This window comes from Sinohyriopsis cumingii, chromosome 5, assembly GCF_028554795.1.
Source record: "Sinohyriopsis cumingii isolate HCF-2022 chromosome 5, ASM2855479v2, whole genome shotgun sequence".
Taxonomy (NCBI): domain Eukaryota; kingdom Metazoa; phylum Mollusca; class Bivalvia; order Unionida; family Unionidae; genus Sinohyriopsis; species Sinohyriopsis cumingii.
In genome coordinates, this window is record NC_142965.1 from 99,919,512 (window position 1) to 99,935,526 (window position 16,015).

A 16,015-nucleotide genomic window follows, 5' to 3' on the forward strand; every position below is an offset into this window, starting at 1 on the left:
TATGGACAATGGGAATTTAACATGGTGAAATTTTGTATCCACTATGGGGACAATGGGAATTTAACATGGGTTGGGTTCGCATAGGGACCATAGGAATGTAACAGGTGGAGTGACGTCACGGTACTGGATATTGGCAACAATGTTGCAAGTGGCTGACCTCCAAATGGCCAAACAATGACAGCTGGTATTAAATGCTATAACACTTGACGGGGCGGGAACGAACTTCGCGGTACTGATCAACAAGCACAAACATCATCTGGCGGGAGGAACCCGTGCCGTTTAAACAAAAACCAAGAACATCGCTTGGCGGAGCGGGACTTATAACTTTATAGATATAGACGAAGAAAGACATAATTGCACAAATATAACACAAACACAAAACAAATACACAAATATGGCAAGAGAGTAAATCTTATCGAGGCATACGAGTAGACCTGAAAAGAGCAAATTGTTTTTTGTTAACACCATTCAGTTTACATAGAGGGCATCGCACATATCTTCTTCTCTTCCTCAAACTTCGTCTGACCTCTGGACCGTAGAGCAAGACTCGCTTCAGACAGCCTTGATCTCCACATAGATTCTTCGTTTCCAAGAGGCTGTCTCAGTCATTTAGGTAATTGCCCATAATGACCTGACATACATGGGATAGTCCGGGTTGAACAACATTGACGATATGAGGGTAGACGATTCTACATTAGTCCACATCTTGTGATGAGAACAGGTGAAGGGAATGAATTGAAGCGCGGTTATTTATAGTGGAAGAGTGGATCGGAACGAATTGAGTTCTTTCACCAGTCCAAACACACGTTATAAAATTCATCACATTCACTTTATAGGTGCGGTAGCGTCTGTTCGCAGTGAATAAATTCGACGGATTTGGAACATGATGGAAACTAAGAAGACGATGAATTGGAGTGCACCAGCCGAGGAGACTGGAACTGATGGCATAACAGTGGCTATCAACGCAAACAAAGACCTACTTCCAGAAGAGAACGATCTTAAGTGGGATTTAGTGGATTTTCTCTCTTCTTCATAAGATTATGTTCCGGTGCACCTTCTCCGCCTTCTCCTTCCTTATCGCAAGTCGAGGTGTTTAGACAGAGACATAAAGAAGAATTGAAGAAATGTTTGCAACAGCAGAAAGAAGCGTTACAAGTCTTTCTCATTCAACAACAGAAGCGAGAAGAAGAAGAGGAGAGAAGAAAACGACAGGAAGAACTAGCAGAGACGAAACATGGTCTAGGAGAAATGGAAGATAGTAAAAGTCAAACGGTGACGGTACTCTTGGACATTTTGGCAGATTTAACGAGTCTGAAAAATGTATCAGACTTCTTTAATACGACCAAAGAGGAAAAGACCTTCCTGGACCAAACAGTCCAACCCTGTCCACACGCCTACTACGCCTGAGATACCAACCCTAGTGATTTCTGCCAAATCATCGATAGCAGCAGGTCCAGAAGTATGCCTTGGCCATGACAAAGGGTTAAGTCAGTTAAGGCTCATTACTTCCTGTTCCTGAGTTTGCTGTTTAAAAAAAAAAAAAACACCCAATGGTCCTTTTTTAGGGCCACCCACCTCTTTCAAAAGAGAAAGCATTCGTTTGCCAAAATCAATTAAGACTCAAAATCCTTCTTTTTTTTCTAATGATGGACGTGTGTGTAACTGCTCGAATGTATGTCCTTATGATAAAAATCAAAACTAAGAGACACTTACGTTTTCTTTCTGGTATATTCTTTGGTACAAATTTACAATCCAATGTCACAAAACATCACCTGAAAAAGTTCATTCGCGTCTTCTTTGTCTTTTCACTCTCTCATTTTTTAAAATTTCTTCACTTTCACATATTTTCCCTCTTTTTCCTCACTTTCTTCTCGTATTCATTTCTTATCTTTCTTGACGTGTCTGGGTTCTTCCTTTTTGGAGGGTACATCCTCTTTCTGTTCTGATCCCCTCTCTTCCTCTTGCTCCTGTTGTTTATTAGGGCAGTCTGAAGACCAGTGACCTTTCTCTTGACAATGATAACAGGTATCTTGACCTTTGTTACTTTTGACACTTGTCTTGCTTTGACGTTGTGGACATTCAGAAGACCAATGCCCTTTCCCTCTGATAGATATAGCAAGTATCTTGACTGTTATCTCAAAAGAAGGTGTAGTAGTCGGAAGAAAACCTTCGTATGATACCTCGCAAAGCTCTGATCAGAAGTTCGATCTGTGTTGGCTCTACCTTTAAATGAACACGACAGACTCATTCTGTTAAAAGCATTCCGCTTTCATCTTGATACTTCTGGACTTCTACGGGAAATACAGATTCGTCAACTTTTAGGTACTGAAGACGTTTACGACAATGTCTGTGTAGATTGTGACTTACATCCTCACTGGTCAAATGTACGTGACTGGAAAAGTTTCTTTTCTCGAGGCTTGGACAAAAGAAGTGGCAAACTATGCACAAGATTTGTGATCATAAAGTCAACGTCCAGTCAAAGAACTAACTTATAAACCTGTGTTATCCGCAGTGCCAGAAGAAGGATACAACACGTCCAAAGACGTCAAAGATACCATGTGCGAAAGTTGCCTGAACGTCTTGAAAGGAACGATACCTTTGTCAGAAAGAATACTTAGCTAAGCATCGACACGTTCTTCGCCAATGGTCAAGAAGAAAATGTCTATCCGTCAAATGAAAAAGAAGTTAGTGCACCGCGGACGATTTGTGCACCTGTTGTTAGCACCCATACTATAAGCCACATTGGCATCCCTGATTACAGGACTCGTGGGAGCTACTGCTTAACAAATGGCTCAAAGACAAAATGGATCCAGAAGATAAAAGGGAGCCACTGGGGTCCACAGATTTCTCTAGATGTGACCTTTGGAATTTGAAGGAAGGACCTTAGAAATGATGGATGGAATTCCATCCTTGGCAAGAACAAATGTACCTCTCAGTCATCATTTGACCGAGATGTCACAGCTGCAATACGAAATGCAAACGTTGATGGATCTCAGCGAGATGTCAGAAACGGAAAAAATCGCATCGGTACGGTCAATTGTTTTAGCGACATCAACTCTTTCACCAGAAAGCTTTAGACGAAACAGATCCACCAACGCTGAAAGATATTAAGACCCTGATGAAAAGTCCATAACCACCACCACCACAATGGCCAAGACAGAAAAAGCAGAAAAAGAGCTTTAAACTGCAAAGAAAAGTACGCAAGTTAACACCACCACCAGAGAATGTACGCAAGTTAACAACAACACCTTCATCCATAACTGGTTGAATTAAAAAGATGATGGCCACCCATTTTTCCACAGAAGAGAAAATCAAGGTGAAGACAGAAGTTACACAAGAACTGATTACCCCTGTTCAGACATCCTCGTCGACACCTATTGCTCGTCAGACACGCAAAGCATTACATTACAAGAAAATACCTCACGAAGAAGAGTAGCATCCGTGAACAGTGGGTGACTTATTAAAAAGTACTGATGGAGAATGTGTTCGCCAGCAATTACTACGATCCATCTCATCCTGCTGGTTACGGTGGAGTTCAGAAATTGTAACGTACTGCCAAAACCCGACTCAGAAGTTTCCATTTACCTCAAGTACAACGATGGTTACAAGAACAAGCAAAAAAACACCATACACAAACACATTCGACGAAAGGTTTCCAGAGTGATGGGCATCGATTATCAATGGCAAGCCGACTTAGCCGATATCTCTCATTAGGTCACCTATAATCGTGGCTACAGATATTTGCTTTGTATTATCGACATCTATTCCAAATTTGCCTGGGTCGTGCCATTGACTTCCGAATTGAGCACTGAGATAGTGCGAGCCCTTAAACTGGTGTTGAAACAAAGTGGTCGTCATCCTCTTCGATTGCAAACCGAAAAAGTTACCGAATTTCTGAACCAAGCTTGCCCGAAAGAATATAATAAAAAAACGTGACATTCATTTTCTCACTACCGAACATCACAAAACCAAAGCCAGTATCGTGGAACGTTTTCAAGGAACCTTAAAAGAACGCATGTGGAAATATTTTACGCATCAGCACATTCTCAAGTACTTCGACGTCTTACTGCACCATCGGAGCATCTGATGTGCCCCCCCCCCCCCCCCCCAAGAAGCAACTTCTGACAACAAAGTGACCGTCTTTGAGCGCCTGTTAGGTACGTCCCAACTGAGGCTGTCCTCAAGAAAGATGAAGTGTTGACTACGAGAGATTGGGTGCGCATTGGCAAAACCAAACCCACTTTCGACAAAGGTTACTTACCCAACTGGACCACCGAATTGTTTCTTGTCACTGGATGAATGCGTGGCCGTCTCCTACCGTCTATAAATTGGAAGACAAGAGCGCGGAAGTGTTAAAAGGAACGATTTACTTGCCCCAGTTACAACTCGTGGCCAAAAATACAAGACGAAATGTACAGCATCGAAACCATTCTCGATCGATGGACCCGTAAAGTGAGAAAACGACGTGTCAAAGAAGTCAAAGTGTGTTAGAAAGGATAGCCTCCCACTTTTGACTCTTGGATCGACGCTTCGCAAATCATCGACTATAAAAGAAGTGGACATCATTCTCTTTAACACAGCCTTCGCCAGTACAGCAGTGACCATTCCTTCACCCAGTTCTTCTGTGCAATATCTACAAAAACAACCCTCGTGGGCGTGGTGTGGAGAACGTGTGCCTAAAACGCAAATCTTTGTGGTGCATTTTGTCATTGCCAAATTTAGTTTGCAACAAGGAGACAAACAATTGTAGACTATTTTACCTAGCAGTTGCATCGGTTACCTTCTCCCCAATCCATCCCTAAAATATTCTAACGGTAATCCAAATAACAACCACAACAATCTTCTTTGACACTCCTCTGACCTCCAATGACCCCTCCGACAGCAGAACTCTGGAATTATGAATAAACAGTTTTACTTAACGTTACCTAGTGACAATTCCATGAATGTGTTTCCCAAAAATACATTATGCTGTTTCACAGCCAAATTATCTCATGCCATCCATTTGGATCACTAAGCCCGTTTGGAAGTGGTTTTGGTCGAAATCATTCACCCAACACAAATCCTAAACCTCACTAAAATTCAAAGCAAATTTTTTGAAGTTCATGACGGGCAAGTGCAGGACTACTTGACTAAAAACAAAACTGTAGATGACTCTAATAAACGATCAGTGCCCGGCAATAATACTCTGTACATCTATGATGTGAAAATTTTGTCAGGCTATTATTTTAGGGGTCAGCATCTGGTGAACTCGATTCCTGGCAGGTTCAAATCCGTGTTTGGTACAGCCTTGGAGAAAAAACAAAAAAGTGTCACCTTCGAGTACCATAAAGTAGCTCGTTACCTACTGATGAAATTTTCGGAGGAATGTGTTCAGCATTCTAAATTGTGTGACATTTAGGGTGGGAACGTCAAGATGATCAAGGGTGGACCCATACCACCCATTTACGACAACATGAGTGTTGCGAAGTATTTTAATTCCTCTGTAGAACTGAACCAAGGACTAAATATGATCTTTATACTCTGATGTGTTGGAGTACAATGTGGTGGGACACACCTTAGTACCGTTACAGCGAGTCATTCCTTTCAAAGTGGATTCTGCCACGACCGCTGACGAGGAAGGTAGAAACACTTATCACGTTCAATGCGAATGTGTACATCCTCACTATTTGTTCGTCAGTAAATTGTAATTCGACACTGTCATCATTACTAAAAAAGAACATCTGGGACAAAATATTCAATTTATCAAAGGGAAAGTAACAGTGAAACTCCATTTTCTAACGACTTAAGAGATATGTTGATATCAGCGTTTCGGTCAGTGGCTCCCGTTTTGAAACTAATGGTGACATGAGGATTTCACACCTTGGAAGATACCGCTTTGACGCAAGGCAACACATTTCTCCAAAATGTCATATCGACAAACAAAACCCAAAAGAAGCTTTCTTGAGAGAGACAAAACATGTCTTGGTTAAAACGAAAGACATTTAGGGTCGGCAAGAAACTTCCTGACGCCACGGCTAGGACAAGGCAGAAATAGACGACGAAGACACCCCTCCTTAGGACTTCACACCCCCGGAAATAGAACGACCAAGAAAAGAAGAACCGTCCGAGACTTAGACGTTTTTGATTATTAAAATCACAGAGAGAAAGAAAATATGACGCACCGAGAGTCGTGCGCATGTTCCATGTCGGAACGGGATCTTTTTGCCATGCCACCCACCATGATGATGATGCAAAAATCCCAAAGGGTGGATTTCATCCCGTCTTCTCAGTCAAGGCCCCAGTATCACTTCCCATAGCGCTTGAACTCATAGAAGAGCCCGAATATTGCATAGATCTGAATAGCAGTTACTTGTACTTGAATTTCAAAGTTGAAGATACCAATGACTATGGTATAGACGGCGATAAGAACATAGCTCAATTCTACGATTTCATGCATTCCTTGTTCAGTGGAGTGGATTTGTATTTGATTTGTATTTGAATAAAAATTATCGAGCATACCTGGAAAATCTCTTGACGAATGGAAACAAGCCAAGAGCACCCATCTGGATGCATTCGTGATATGAAAACCTGACACGGCAGGGATATTCGATGACACGTATTTGCTGAAAAAAGATTAAAAGATCATCACAGACCAAAATGCGGGATTCATCCAACGTCAAAACAAAATCGTGCAAGAACGTATTTTAGAACAGATGGATCGTTTGCATTTGGACATGTGGTTACAAGAGAGGTACTTGCTAGACGGCGTGTATGTCCGCCTCAGACTAAATAGAAGCAGTCCCTCTTTGATGGATGGTGATGCTACTACCGATTACAAAACCATCATTGAGGAAGCCAGACTATACGTGCGACGCGTGGAAGCGTTACCTAAGGTTGTAAACGACATCAGTCACACTTTGAGCAGAACGACCGCTAATTATTAGATACGACGAGTGGAAGTGAAAATATTCACCATTCCCAGGGGTCAGCGAAGTGTCCGAAATCGAAGTCAATCGCAATGGCAAGACATTGTGTGCCAGAGCCTTCGAACCTGACTTTAAACAGAACAAATACTTGATGTCGTACTTGTCCCTGTACGAAACCACCGGACAGTTAATGATCAACACCAGTCACGGCATTACGTGCGAGGATTATGCAGGAGGTTATGCTTTGTGGTCTTTTGATTTCACTCAAGACCAAGGCAGCGACGAGGGACATTTCCAACCTATAAAATCAGGCCAGATTCGTGTGGAACTTCAGTTTGCCGGAGATCTTACCGATATAGTGAATGTCCTCTTGTATGCCGAATTTGACAATACGATAGAAATCAACAATTTGAGAGAGGTTCCTCCTATTAGAAGCTATAGAAGACTTTCGTCCCTCTCTGAATGGTGAAGTCTTTTTGGAAATGGAATGGAAGGATATGGTGGAAGCAGAACCGCCCTCCCAAAAAGACAAAGCCGAAGAGGGGATGGTCATCTCCAGATGGTCAGAACAAGGAGAAAAATTGGACGAGTATCTGGAGGACGCTTGGAGGAAGCAGTATTGCATCATGGTATAAAGACGCGTGATCATTCCTCTCCTATATTGACTGCTCTTTAGATCGATCACAACGAAGCTCTTTGCGCCCAGAGTGCAGAGACGAAGCGAGGAAACGGATACTTGTCAGAGATTTTCAAGCAAAATCTCAGGATTGAAGTGATTACTTATCATTACCTGTGAAAGAAGAAAACACAAAACAAAATGGATACCTGGGAACTTTATTACCTTTTGAAAAACAGTTCGTACAGCGCTTCTTGGAATCATGTCGTGTTCGCTAAAGACGAACTTTCTCATCACAAACCTATATGCCATCAAGCTAAAGTCATGAACACGGACAACAGTCATCTTTCAGGAACCCACTGGATAGCCGTCTACTTTCCCAAAGATGGTTGTGTGGATTATTTTGATTCCTATGGACTACCACCTTTGGAAGAAGAATATCATCGACTTTATGATAAGAAATGCCCAGAAGACATGGTTCAATAATGTGAAATTACAATGTACAGATTGCATGGTGTGTGGACAATATTGTGTGTATTTGCTTCATCAACGCAGTCTTGCATAGCCCTTAGAACATTTAGGGACTTATTTTGATCGTGACTCTTCTAGAAATTATGAAAAATTAGACAGATGGTTTTATGACCGTTGTGGATATATTTTGTCTTTAGCTAGGAAACGGCCAAATGACCTCCATAAATATGTGGAAGTCTAACTCAACTTCACAACGTTGTCAACCTTGTCAAAAAGAGTTTTTGTGATGTATGAACTGTTATTTTTGTATGATGGTTAACTGATGTTTATATAAAAATGTACTGTTTTGAAAAGTGTGTAAGTTGGTTTTTTATTTAAAAGCACTATGAATAAATGGTGTTGATTTCTTTCTATCCCTCACCATTAGATAAGTTGTAGCATTCCGACCCCCAAAACCATAGGGGTGTTTTCTATCGCGTCAGTGCTTGAAACTTATAAACAGTGGCAATCTCCAGTCTGACCATCCATTGTTGATTCGTCAACCTATGTAGATGCATTCTAATGTAGTTAAGCTGAACAAAGCCTATGTGAATTTACATCGTGTCAGGTAAAACCTGATGCCACAGCCTGATGAGATAGAGAAAGTCAATATGTTAAAATCGGAAGACCTAAACGAAGAGGTTTCAGAGATGAAATCAAGAAAGAGCAAGAAGAATGGTCGGAGAAGTATATACTTCAGAAGCAGAGAGATCAGCAGCAGCAACAACATTAACAACAGAAAGAGCCAGACAGAGGCTTAGTGGACTACCTTGCGGACACGGACGAGTTTTCCTTCTCTTTCCGCAGAAGCAGACCCTATCCTGTGGGTAAACCTTAAGCCAGACGGGGACGCAGTCTTAGATGATAAGAGATTGCCATAATCCCCGAACAAAAGCCCTTTTTCAGGGCTAACCTCAACAATCTAGAAAAGATATAACAGTGAAATTGCCAAAATATTTGTCTGTCTTTGTGTGTTTGTCTATAAGTATATAAAATAGAAGTGTGTCTACAGACACTTTGATTCCCTAGTATGTGTGTTTTTTTATATGTACAAGTGGTAATAAAGTTTGTTTCTAAGTAAAAGGTGAACGTGAGTGTTTCTTAAAGGTCTGCGCATCCCATGTAATTGATAGCAATGTGGGTATTATTAGTTTTTTGTGTAATAAAGATGTTTACCTTCACGTCCGTGCTTCAGACATATAAAGCGCAGCGTTCGTCAGCCTGTCTACCCATCTTTGAATCGTCAACTAAAAGAAAATGAGTATAATCAGTAACTTGTTGGAACTCCAAATGTACCTAGGGTATGCCGGGCGCCTTCTACATGAGCTGGCTATGTAGGCCATAGCAGAAAGTGATAGAATAGAAAACGAGGAGGAAAGAGAGTAAAAGAAAGTGGAGAAGGAAATGATCCTGCCTCACCTCATACTTAGGCCTTTGTGAGAGGTCAAGACTTAGGAGAGGATGCCTCTCAAGCCAATACCACCTCCACAACAAGTCTTCACCTTCCCTCTGAGTGAAAACTGGGATGATGAGGCCACTCACCCACCTGCCTGCGCTTCCAAAAGCAAAACTGAACTAGGATAATTTCTGGAGCAGACGTTGCGTGTGTGGTGCCAGTCCAGGAAGGTACACCCATTAAGAGGTGCATTTGCATTATTTTAAAAAACCCAGCCCATCTTAAGGCTAACCAGATCTCTAGAAAAGAGACTAATCAAGTTGCCAATTTGTTTGAATGTGGAGTAGTGTGACTATAAACACTGACTCCTTTTCTGATGTGTGTGTGTGTGTTTGTATGTATGTTTGTGTGCGTGCGTGCGTACGAGTGTGTGCTTGTCTTTCTACTTAACAAAAACACTTGACCCTAAACACAAAAAGTTCGGTATTAGTGTCTTGTTTTGTATTACAAATTTATTTAGGTTAGCACTCTTATAACTGTAAATTGTTTCCTAGGTGATGTGAAAAGTTAGTGAAAGGGCACGTTTTTCTTCACTACCATGCTTGAGACATATAAATGGCAGCGTTCGTCATTCGCGCCATTCAGCACTGAAAAACAAAGAAATGGCGAGTAATACTGTAGACAAAATGAAGACATTGCAAGAGGCAGCAGATGATCTAGAGATTGGGGAGAAATGTGTTGATGAGAATGGAGTATGGTGCCTATAACCTTCACAGGCTGAAGATGGAAATCAAAATGTGAAAAAGACTATTTAAAGACTCAAATACCTGATCAAATAGGCAAAGGAGGAAAATGAAAATAAACAGAACAAAGAACAAATGAGAGCTTGGAACGAAAAGATTGAAACGTAAGAGAAAAACAAGAAGAGGAAAAAGAGAAGAAGGAGAAGGAGAAAGAGAACAAAAATGAGAAAAAGAAGAAGAATGTAGTAGACAAAATAAGATGTTGGTGGAGGAGAAGAAGAAATTATAAAAAGAAAGATAGGCCCTTTTCGGGGCCACTACTTGCTTCGAAAATATATTTATTTTCTCTTGCCTAGATTTATTTTAGTCGATGTTTTAAGTTTGTTCCAGCTCCGCTAAGTGTTATTGCTTTGTTAATTGCTGTCACTGTTTGACTTGACTGAGGTCAGGCACTTGCAACACTGTTGCCAATGTCCAGTACCGTGACATCACCCCACCTTTTCCGTTCCTATTGTCTCCACTCAATAAAACCTATGTTAAATTTGCCATGTTAAATTCCTATGGTCCCTATAGTGGATATAAAATTGCCCCCATTAAATTCCCATTGTCTCTATGGTGGATATAAAATTCCCCATGCTTAATTCCCATTCTCTCTCTCTCTCTAGTCTATATACCCATTTTTAACATCAAGTCTTCATTGTTCCCATAGTGTCCCACATTACTACTAATGGAACCGGACAGAATTTTTACTAGTGTTTTTTTGTCTTTAATATCACCGTAAACTGTACTTTGCTGTAATATTTATGTGTAAACGACGTGTTTACAAAGCCAACGTTTGTCCACGATTGTTGTAAAAAAGACGTTGACATAGATTTTCGAGTTCAGAATATTCTATAAACGGCCTTGTTTACAATATGGTGGAATGTTTCAAATAGAAGTGACTCATAAATGGAAAATTCCTGACTATTTTATTTTCTCTTAGTTTGAGTAAAGAAAGCACAAACAGAGGCTTTGTAAACAAATCCATTTATTCCTGCATCTATCAGTCTTTGGGAAAATACAAGCAGAGTTTGCAGTTGTGTTCAGATATAAATTCGAGAGACACTATTTAAACTGGAATTAATAAAGTGCTCGTTGAATGGAAAGGATTTGGGGAATTTTGAGAATTAAATCAAAGACAACCTGGACTATAAGGCTGTTCAAGACTTTTGGATTTCATTTGGATTATTCTGATCTTCTGGACTTGTCATTAGACATTTAGGATTATGCTGGAATTCATATATAATTCCACACACAATCATTAATAGTTTGTCATACCCGAAGGATACTAAAGTATTGGACCTGGAGAGAAAGTTATGTTTAACGCTTACAAAGAATACACGACGAAATGAAACATCCATCACACCAACATACAATGCCTACATGAAATCTATGCTGAATTAGGTGGCTAACATCAGATATTAACATCTTCGTTCTTGGTCTTATGCATTATCCAACATTATATACCAGCTGATTTGGCACCTCTTAAACTCGCCGGATTACGTTTTAATTTTGACGCCGGTCTATACATAAAGACATATTATTTGCACAGGTTACAATCAATCTTCAATCTTTACAGAAAGGAATATTAATATTGATATCATCGAACCTTTCCTCACTTTTGTGTGCTTGAAGCTTCTATATACATAATAGTGAACTTCACATGCACCAAGAGTAATATGGGCTGATTTTGGGGACTAGTAGAATTAACATGTTAACAAAAATGGGGCAATATGTGACACAAGGGAAATTTAAAACGACAAGCCACAACATAAAACGATATCGATATAGTTCCGATCAAAATAAGAGCCCAAGATTAAAGAACTGTTTAAGCCAAGGCATGCAAGCATATGAACATTTGATAATTGTATAGCTGACGCACAAGAACCACGTGACACAGTTACTATGTGTGCACGCATTAACGTCAATATGTAACAAAAAAAGAGGCATGAAATACAACATTAATTATGTGGCCAAAGCACAAGGCCACATAACGCAGTCACTATCTATCCATCTATCTATATATATATATATATATATATATATATATATATATATATATATATATATATATATATATATATATATATATATATATATATATATATATAAGCTCCTCATACTATTATAAGTCAAAGCGAAGTCTTCTATAATCGACTAGCACAGGCAAATTAGAAACATATTATACCACCCATTAATGCTGTTTGTACTGCACGGATAGGTAAGATCTAACCAAAAGTATCATTCAATGTCTTGTACATTCAAATGTTACGAAAGAATGCTGGAAAACACTACAAATTATTTAAAATCGGAACACGTGTGCATTACATGGATTCTGTAATTGATACCTTTTCTTTCATGTTCGCATGCGTGAACTTTAGTCCATATCCGGAGAGTGAAGTAAAGTATCGCGGGACGTAAACTTACTATTTATTTTCAACGTCAAGTTAGCGTGTGGCAGGAATGTGCAAAGGGGCCTTCTAGTGACTGGTAGTGAGAATATTGAAATTTAATGGGAGAACGAAGAGATTTGTAGAGTTTCTCGCGAAACGAAGGACAATATTTCAACAGCAATGTCAGGTTCCGAGTTAAATTTACTGCCACAAAATAAACCCCACAGAATATGAGCTATGTCTCATAATCCTTGGTTGTCAGAGTACAGACGGTGTGTTAGATGATATTTGTAAAAATTGTGGGAAAGTAACCCTTTTCAGTTGGAAATCAGATGCTTGAATTTCAGGACGTCAACTCTTACACGGCACGCCAAGTCACAAGATCACATGCTGGCATTAAAGGCTAAATTACAAAGTCTGACTTCGAGGTCGCTGCCTCTAATGGTTTTTTTAGAACAGTTGTATGTGCGATGAGGACAACGTATTTTACTGCATTTGAATACATTCCCACGACCCTAATACATAATTATAAAGCAATTACGAAAGATTGAACAGTAATCAACAAAACAGCACTGATTGAAAACAATGAAACTTTGGGAGGGTCCTTATTTCTGAAATATCTTATTTTGGAACAGAGATTTCGAAGAGAAAATAATTTAGGCTGTGGAAAATGGCAAATAACAACTTTAAAGGACAATCTCCCAACTTGTTGAAACTCAGGCAGAAAATTGCGAAAGGGGTTCTAAGCACAGAAATATATTCACAGCTTTGGAACAGATTATTCTCAGGAACAATGGAAACGGATGTTAATACACCTAGAGGGGACATCGTTTGAAGATTCTGACTTTGCTAAAGCCCTAACAGGATGGAGCAGGAAGTTCCAGTGAAATTATTTCCAGTTTTAGTTACCTACATTGCCTTACGCCTGCAGCCAGTTGGTGTTCAGGCAGAGTGCAACACTTTTTTTCCCTTGGCTAAAAATGAACTCTGCAGAGCTTTGTAATTAGACACATAACCGTTTTGAGTTACTTTCTGGTGTCTTTGTTGCTCCAGAACGGATAACCATGATCTGATTGTGTCTATTTGTCTATGTGATATTTTAAATTTTTTCCACCGCAATGAGTTTGAATTTTTCATTTCGTGGACACTACCACGTGGTACTTGGATCTTGCGTATGTGTCTGTATGTGTTTCGTGGTGTAAACAATTAAAGAGAATTAAATTCGATATATTATCTCAGCGTGATGTTTCTCCGGACTTCATAATACTCAGCTATGTTTCTTTCTGATTTTTTTTTTTTTTTATATTCATTGCCGTATATGTTCACCTTGTTAAACAATAACTATCTGTCTATGGTGTTCTGTAGTCATAAAGTAGCAGTTGTTAATATCAAGTTTTCTTTTCAGAGGTGCTAAAGTATCACATACTGAACACTACTGTCTGGAGTGTCGGAATGATGAATAACGAAGCGCTGCCCACTGTACTCTATCCTAGGTGGCTTGGAGTAACGGAATATAATGGTTTGTATGATAATCTATTGAAGTTTGATATTCTATTGCGTCAGTAGATAAAATAAAATTCTAACAAATACTGCCAAGCAAATTTCACTGATATAAATCCAGACTTTTCGTCAGAAAATATCAACGCTTTGTTGCATGATCGCTTAATAATGCAGGTTAGATTAATATTGTGTGTTGTTTGTCTAATGAAGTATTTACATTGTATTGTAATTATGTAATAGTGCCAAACATTTACACTCGCCATGCATCAACACTCTGCATTCTATTTATGTCTGTTATCTACGAGAGAAAGAAGAGCCAGATGCCTCAAAGGTTTTGATAAATAAATATATGTATGTAAATAAATAAATTATCACTAACACACTCGACGTAACGTCTACCGACATAAGGTAATCTTTTAGTGTGTAGATCTATCCATATACCTCTGTCAAATCAGTTATCTACTTTTAACAATGTTTTGGACCAAACGTTGTTCAGTGCGTTTTCAAGCATCAGTTATTGACAATACCTCGCAACGATAAGGGAGAACAACATTTATTCCTGTTGGCGAATGCCTGGATTCAGAAAATCTTATTATAGCTATATGTGTCCATAAATAGAAACATCCACAGAGCTGGAAAGCTGAGTTTGTAAACCGGCCATATTCTATTACCCTTTTTTTCATACCAAATATGTAGTTGATTCTCTTGTCTAATCTATATTTCATTCCTCCTTACTCTTTTTCTTCTTTCGATATGTCTCATCCGTCGTATCATGTATGTTTTGCGAAATCTTTTGAATCTGGTATGCGTTTGTTATGCCTTTATAATTGGTAATTGTCTCCCACCGATTACGTTATATATATATATATATATATATATATATATATATATATATATATATATATATATATATATATATACTATATATCTATATCTATCTATATATCTATATATATGCGTGTGTGTGTGTGTGTGTATGTGTGCGTGTGCATGTGCGTGTGCGTGTGTATGTGAATATTACCGCACGGTATGAGAAGTTATTTTTTTAAAACTCCTTCTGGAAAGCGAACCATAGACTTACCATCTTACCATACAAATCGGTATACGTTCATATGAAACTGTTTATATTCATATATGAAATACAGAATATAAATGAATATAGGTTTTTCATATTGAAGAGATGTGAAAACGTTTCTTTATTGCGAATACTCTGAAATGACTTTCAAAAGTTTGCGCCTTACGTTTACGTATTCATAATAAATATAAGGAAAAAAACAACAGATTTTGTTTATACGTATAACGTTTGCGATATTGTGAATAATCTACGGCCTTTGTATTTTTACAGGGAAAATTTTCATCAACAATGGTCTGATAGTGGAGAGGGATTTAGCAGTATCTAATGGAGTCGTTCACCTTATTGACCATGTTCTTTTGCCCAACCCTTTTTAGCTTTACATTTGCTGATACCTTGAATTTATTTTTGATCAAAATAAAATTGGTAACAGGACTATATTTTATTAAGTTTTATCTTCGATCCTTGCCCATGCATAACAAAATTATTCCGAAGAACATGCTTGATTTCGACAGGTAATTTTTAATGATCGAATATCTCTAGATATGTTCATATGAATTTTAAAATCACAGTTTACATTAAAATCAAAACATTAAATTCTAATTGTAATAATGTTTTAAATCATCCCAGGTATCATTTAATAAGAAATAAATCTTTATTACACTTTATTACACTATGCACAGTTTTCATGTTATGCACCGGAATATAATAAGTTTACATTTTCATTTATTTGCATTAGAACTTGTTCTTTCTTGTCTATGATTCTGAAATAAAATTTAGATTTGAAAACAGGTCCGAAAAATTCTTCACCAGGTTCCATTTATAACAATCGTAGCCATAT

At 38.7% G+C, this 16,015-nt stretch overlaps 1 protein-coding gene across 1 annotated transcript in view; it reads left to right on the forward strand.

Annotated features, from left to right (window-relative positions):
• LOC149799868 (transforming growth factor-beta-induced protein ig-h3-like) overlaps positions 1-15,612 on the forward strand; it is a 35,937-nt gene extending 20,325 nt beyond the window's left edge. Inside the window, exons 5-6 of the mRNA XM_089959308.1 lie at positions 14,008-14,121; positions 15,448-15,612. Of these exons, the coding sequence (XP_089815434.1) occupies positions 14,008-14,121; positions 15,448-15,551 (218 nt within the window). The 3' untranslated portion in view covers positions 15,552-15,612. The remainder of the gene's footprint in view (positions 1-14,007; positions 14,122-15,447) is intronic.
• Positions 15,613-16,015: the final 403 nt, after the last annotated feature.